This window comes from Toxorhynchites rutilus, chromosome 3, assembly GCF_029784135.1.
Source record: "Toxorhynchites rutilus septentrionalis strain SRP chromosome 3, ASM2978413v1, whole genome shotgun sequence".
Classification (NCBI taxonomy): Eukaryota; Metazoa; Arthropoda; class Insecta; order Diptera; family Culicidae; genus Toxorhynchites; species Toxorhynchites rutilus.
In genome coordinates, this window is record NC_073746.1 from 155,107,739 (window position 1) to 155,114,577 (window position 6,839).

At 38.4% G+C, this 6,839-nt stretch overlaps 1 protein-coding gene across 1 annotated transcript; it reads left to right on the plus strand.

Moving 5' to 3' along the window:
• Positions 1–216: 216 nt before the first annotated feature.
• On the plus strand, positions 217–1,095 carry LOC129778766 (uncharacterized). Its single transcript, XM_055785871.1, has 3 exons — positions 217–335; positions 406–744; positions 810–1,095. The coding sequence occupies exons 1-3, from the start codon at positions 273–275 to the stop codon at positions 978–980; spliced, it is 573 nt and encodes a 190-aa protein (XP_055641846.1). The 5' UTR covers positions 217–272; the 3' UTR covers positions 981–1,095.
• Positions 1,096–6,839: the final 5,744 nt, after the last annotated feature.

A 6,839-nucleotide genomic window follows, 5' to 3' on the forward strand; every position in this document is an offset into this window, starting at 1 on the left:
CAGTTACCAGCTCGACTTAAGTACATTTCAAAATTAAACATACGTGCTGCTTCAAGACAACGAAGTGCACAAAATATCGTATCAATCAATTATTATTACGATTGTTAGCGTTTCAGGTGTATGATTACCGATGATGCATATATCATTAGAAACAGACCGACGACTTTTGTCTCATCATGGAGAACGAGAAACTTGTGCTCTCAATGCATATAAATAGTAGAATCCGCCCACAGTAGCACAATCTGTTCAGTTGTATCTAAAATTTTTCCAACATGTACGGAAAATATATCGCGATCGCTTTCTTGATCGATTTGGTACAATGTACTCAAGGGTTGGTGAGTTTCAAGTTTCGAAGTGTTAACAGATGTATATTGCATCGATCGATTCATCGCTTTTTGATTCTAGCGCGTTAATATGACGATGTTCGCCAACTGCCAGGACGTGGACATTCAGTATAGCGAGGCAGATGTAGCTCTGACGAAAGTCTCATACGATCGTGACGCAGATGGTGTCTGCAATACGATCCACGCCGAGTACCACGTGAGAAAACCAAGTGACGATGTTGAGTGGGAGTTGGTTATCACCAGTTACAAGTGCCCCCTGGGAAGTACCACAATTTGTCTGGAAAATCCACAGGAATACGTGGAACCGATGCACTGTGACAGATTCCACTCGGATGACACTGGCCCATGGTTTATGCTGTCCAGTTCCATGACTAACGGTGATCGCTGTGGGCGTGTTGAAGTGAGTAATTAGTGCTTGGGCATTCGTTTTGTTCTAACTGTATCATCTTGTTTGCATGATAACAGGGTTTTTACAATTTGGATGCAGCCGTTCTCAAAATCAATTACCTCCACCGCTACCTTGAGCTCGGCAAAGGTACATATCGAGTACGAATGCTGTTCCACGTTCCCGGAACTGGCATGGAACAGAAGAACATGAAAGGATGCTGTGAGATGGATTTTGATGTGATTGATTAGGAACGCGAGGGTTTTGATTTTTTTTTACCTTGTGAGAATCAGTATTTCAGTTGCACGCCCCACAGAACACACAGCCAGGTACAACAGCGATAATTAAAAATGATTATAAACAGAATCTTTTGGATCGTTTTTAGTTAGGAAAAAGAGAATCATTTTTGGTAGATTGTTTCATTTGCTTTTTTTATTTAGGCACACAAGCATTTTCAGCTGTACCGAAAACACCAAGTGCTTGCACGTCCTCTTTGAGCATTGTCCATGCTTCGTGCCTATAGAGTACAACCCGACGAATCAGGGAATCGGAGTTTGTTGGACCTTAAGGATTCGCGGAGCGATTTTAAAGTTGACGAAGATGTGGTGCGTAGGGACTTAATACCCGCGGCACTTTTGGAGAATCTGCCGCAGTATAAAAAACTGATTCGTCATCGAGCAACCGGGCATTTATCCAGCCTGATAACTTCCCACATATCTGCTTACTATTGACGATAGAAGACGAAAGAGGATCTGGGATAATATTTTGTAAACACCATTCATGACCGTGATTGCATGTTAGTTCTCGAAATCCACTTTGTCACATTTTTTATAGACGGGGCAGGTTACCCCTTCTATCCACTCCTTTAGTAGCTGTTCTGTGTCCCAGATTCTTACTACAGTTCAGCTGAAAAGTTTATAAGGTAACACAGTTTAACTATTTTTTTGCAATATTCAATTGTATCATTGAACATAATTGCCTTCGAGGGCGATACAGCGATTATAGCGATCTTGCAACTTTTCAATACCATTTTTATAGTACTCTTTCGGTTTTTCCAAAATAGGCCTCAATTTTGCCAGCGAGCATTCTCTTCCGGCCTGCGAACAGAAAATAGTCGCTGGGGCCAGATCTGGAGAATACGGTGGATGCGGAAGCGATTCGGAGCCCAATTCAGGCAGTTTTGCCATCGTTTCCATTGATTTGGGATTTTCTCATTTTTTTTTTCACAATAACAAAAGTTGCTTCACTCTCAAAGCTGTAACTCACGAACCAATCGACCGATTGCTGTCAAATTTTTACACGTATCCATTGAATGATGGTGCTTTGTGATAGTCAAGTAGATTTTTGCAAGAGGCGCCATCTAGACGTCAACCTTATGAACTTTCCAACCGAACTGTTAAACTAAAGAACCACAAACCACAAAGCAGCTGGTAAGGATGGCCTCGCAGCGGAGCTCTTCTATGGAGCGAATTAGTTTCGATGTCCCCGTTCTGCATACCCGATGACGGTCTCTGCTGTGCTCCTAATTGCTTTTTTCAGGGTGTTCCAGCCTTCATCGAGGGGAGAAGCATTCAACTCTAACCCCAGTAACGCAGCTTCAAGGCGCCACGATAGGTTCTCACGTCGATGAAATTTGGTGTCAATTAGATCCGACAATCGATCAGAACGTGGTCAATATGTACAGTAATTCACATTTAATGCGAAATTTTGCTAATTGGACATACCTGTAATGCGACACGTTTAATTGGACATTTTTACCTCTAATTGGACATTTTTGTAAACATCGAGTTCGGGTCTCACATTATGGCACCACATTGAAAGTCGCCACCAGACGTCGACACTGTACCGCTCTCATTGAAAATTTCCAATTGACGAATTTACGTTGGATTTACAACCAGATGGCACAGTGAGTAAAATGAGGATGTTTTGTTTTTTTGGAATGAAATTCGTTCAAATTTTCTAGAAAAATCATAATTTATCTTCAAATTTCCCGGTTTCATGTATTCTTTCCACGCTGAAAAGGTTAGAAAATCATCATTTTACAATGTGCTATGTATATTACGAGGAATGGCTTGTTATAAGCTAAGTGGTGCGGACTCAATCCACTTCATTTTCAAGTAAATTTATGGATTTTTTCAAGCGATTTCTTGTAATAAATTCTCAGACCACCAGAGATGCCAGATTAACCGATATGTAAATTTACAGACATATCTGTAAAATACTTTTTATTTTTCTTGCAGACTTTTTGGATACAACAATATTTCACATCAAAGATATTTGACTCATCGTATCACATTTTTCCTTAGTTTTAATACATAAAAAGTTTTTATATTTAGTTTATATCAATACACATGACGTTAGACCTATTTTTTGAGTAATTCATTAACACTTTGTCGTCCGGCGTAACCACAGTGGCTATGTGCGTAAACTAGCGCCTAACTGCCGGTGTCACCAAAGTGATTACGTGCGCAAAATAGGTCGCATTGCAGTAATGTCATGAGCATAGTATCGCTCAGTGGCCGACGACAGTACTTCAGTATCTTTTGCATTCTGTTGGTGTTTTGTTTGGTAACAATAAATTGTAATCTTTAAAAACAACTACTTCAACCTAATTTAAACCAGTTGTTCCTCAAATACTGATTTCTGTGGTCCGAGATTATCAGAACTTTTCGCTTTAGAAGAAAAAAGATTTTGTCTCTTGAGACACTTATGTAAACAGTGGTTCTGATACTTATGAACAATCTTGTCCATCACACCAAAGTGTTACAATTGTTAAATTCTGATGTTATTATTTTTGTCCCACGTTCTCATGCATTCAACACAATGTGCGTTGTAGTCAAGTAGTCACCCACTTTGTTTGATACTGAATACCGTTATCTATTACTCATAGGATCACCGTATTGATCCGTGAACAGGTTCACTAAACATCAAGCTTCGTCATCTGGCAACTCTTCTTTCCACTTTTCATCGAATGTTTTCAAATCGCAGGAGTAAACATTTACGTGACTGTGACTTCGTTTGTTTTTATTTCGTTCGGAGAAATATTATATCAGGAAAAGTGGACATTAAAAATGCGTTGCTCAGTGAAAGGCTGCCCGAATACGAGTGAAAATGTTCGCGTTAGCTTTTATCGTATTCCTTCGGGAACGAAAATTTACAGACGCGCTGGGTCGATTTTTGCGGAGACGACAAACTAGTTCCGAATAAGGATTCGCGTATCTGTGGAGTAAGTACGATGTTTGAATGATTGAAAGCTAAAAGTGTAGCAAACCCTTCATACAAATTTTCAGGATTATTTTTATAGCGTCTTAATGTAGTGGACTGTAAAAACTGCTACTTAATCCCTCTGCGCGATACCAAACCATCCTTGACACGGATTGCCCAGCGTGAAAAACCAAATTCCCCCCGTGAGCGCGATGCAGACTGCCTTCATTGCAGTGATGCAGCGGGGATTTTCCATTCGCATGGAACTTCACATCACAGTGGTAGATTGAGGGACTCGTTTCATCGGAGACAAAACACAACACACGCTTAAACTTTAACTATGTACATTGTATTTTACTTAATACTATAGAAATATACATGAAATTATACAGAGCTATAAATTATACAGGAACTTAAATTTCTTCTCAAATACTGCTTCAAATTTGCTGCTGTTGCGTACACTCTGTTGTCCTAAATCGAACATGTGTGCTGTCCTTGTACAGCAAAAACTATCATCCAATCCGTTGGCGGAGCATGTTCGATTCTTTTTGCAGGAGAGCTGTGGATTGCACTTTAGGGTCTGGCGTTGGGGGATTGCATCGCATGCATCTGTTCCCTCTTCAATGCGCTTGCGACTGTGCAATTTTGATAGAAATACATCGTTACATTTCAACCGGAAAAGAAACCTCGTGAGAAACCGTAATGCCTTCTCTACAATTAGGCCGGTAGTTGACTCAGAAGATTACGTCCATCATCAACACGAAGCGCAGATTGCTTTACCGTTATATTCATAACCAGCACTAGCGGATCATAATTACGCAGATTTCATTCGGCCAGCTTCACTGTAAAATTGTTTTCACCGACGTTAGAAAAACATTTCACTTTTGCTATGTATGTACATATCAAAATTCGCCAATGTCGAATTTCGCTCCCACATTAAAATCTTGGAGTGAAATAAGCGTTATTCGTAGTTTGTTGATATTCGGTCAGGTTCTGATACCTTGCAATATGAGATTCTCTTTCGGAGATGCAATGGCCAATTAAACAGTTAACGGAAAAATGAAGTTCGTTCATTTTATAAGTATAATTATTTTTGCCTTTGATAACAATACTTTTTTTATAGTGTTGATTATCATAAGAACAATAACACTCCTGACCGTTGGATCTCTTTTGACATTTCAATTGGATCTTTTTTGACAGCCGTTTTGATTCAGTCCGCATTGACAGCCGTTTTGATTCAGTAGGTTATAAGTATTGTAACTTTAATTTTTTTCAACTAAGTAAACGATGAATAAGGTGTTTTGCGCTAAAAATACTGCAAATCCTTCTCGTATCGACCCTTACATAATCAATGATATCAGCCAATTTGATATGATATCGATTTCATCGCAATTATCCATAGTATCAATAACCGGTATGCATTATCAAACCTAAAATTTTCGAAGATTATCTATGACTTTGATCAAATCGCGTGTTGAAACCATCGTAAATATACGAAACTGCAACTTTCTTACCATATACTGACGACATTCAATGGCTGAAATGAATCTAAATTGAAATAAAATGAATAATCACCACCGAATCTTGCTTTTCAGTGCGTAAAATAAACACCCTCACTTTTGTAGTTCTGAGTTCTAATGTAGATGTCGCATGAGCTGATTCAGCTTTGCGTAAATTCGTCAATTGGCGATCTAACGTACAAATCTACACCTAGGCGGCGCTGCGGTGAAAGTGATGATGGTTTTAAATTTTGCCATGTGAGCTTATGGAAGGTTTGTAGTTCTTTCCATAAATTACAATGTTATAATCATAAAAGATTATTCGATTGCGATGAGTTTATAAGAAATTTAATTCTGCGCAATTTTATATATAACATGTTATTTATTTACCTCTTTCAGTAGTGAAAACTATAAAAATGTTGACAATGGTTGAATTAAAGAAGAAAATTCGAGAGCACAATCAAACACAAGTAGAAAAATGTACGATTCCTGCATGAGAGAATTACCTTGAAAAGCCCGGAAGTAAAATATACGTGATTTGTTTTTGAGTTTTAGGTTACATTAGCATAATTTTCTTAGTTCAAAAACAAAATCCATATGTCTCACCGATCGTTTAGGTTTTGCGTTAGATCGCCAATAGAGTAATGAGAAGTGTGTCGAGAGTAAAGTGTAAAGAATAAGTTATAGAAATAGAGTGAGTAGAGAAAGTGAACAGTAAAGAGCAGAGAGTAAACAGTAGATAGCGGAAAGAGTGTAGAGTGAAGAGAAAAGAGTACAAAGAGTAGAAAGCAAATAGCAGAGAGTAGAGAGAAAAGAGGATAGAGAGTAAAGATTAGAGAGAGTGAGAGCAAAGAATTGAGAGTACAGAGTAAGATAAAAAGAATATAAAGAAAAGAGAGTCGAGAGCAAACAGTATTTAGTAGAGAGAATAGAAAGTAGAGAGCAAACAGTAGTTAGTAGAGAAAATAGAGACTAAAGAGTAAAGAGAAGATAGTAAAGAGTAAAGAGTAAAACGTAAAAAGTAAAATGAAAATTGTAGGGTCTAAAGAGAGGACATAATAGAGAGTGAGAGCTCTAGCGGGCCACAGACATTTTATTGGTCGATAGTTTGGTCGTTTTTTTAATCATTATGGAGATTTGTATATGGGTACATTATACGGAGTCAGTATATTTTTGAAAAATTTGTGCTTCAAATCAAGGCAACCCGGCTGTTTAGTTGGCTTGGTTGGGCTAACAGTTCAACCCGACCAAACTATAAACCGGTATAAATTCTGCAATCTGCGAGAGCTCTAAAGCGTAGAGTATGAACAGTAGAGATTAGATAAACTAGAGGGTGAAAAGAGAAAATGAAGGGTACAGGAAGTGTAGAGCAAGAGAGTAAAGAGTATAGAGAAGAGAGAGTGAAGA

Coding starts and splice junctions, on each gene's coding strand:
- LOC129778766 (XM_055785871.1), top strand. CDS start 273: ATGTACGGAAAATATATCGCGATCGCTTTCTTGATCGATTTGGTACAA. Junction 336..405: donor TACAATGTACTCAAGGGTTG/GTGAGTTTCAAG, acceptor TTTTGATTCTAG/CGCGTTAATATGACGATGTT. Junction 745..809: donor ATCGCTGTGGGCGTGTTGAA/GTGAGTAATTAG, acceptor GCATGATAACAG/GGTTTTTACAATTTGGATGC.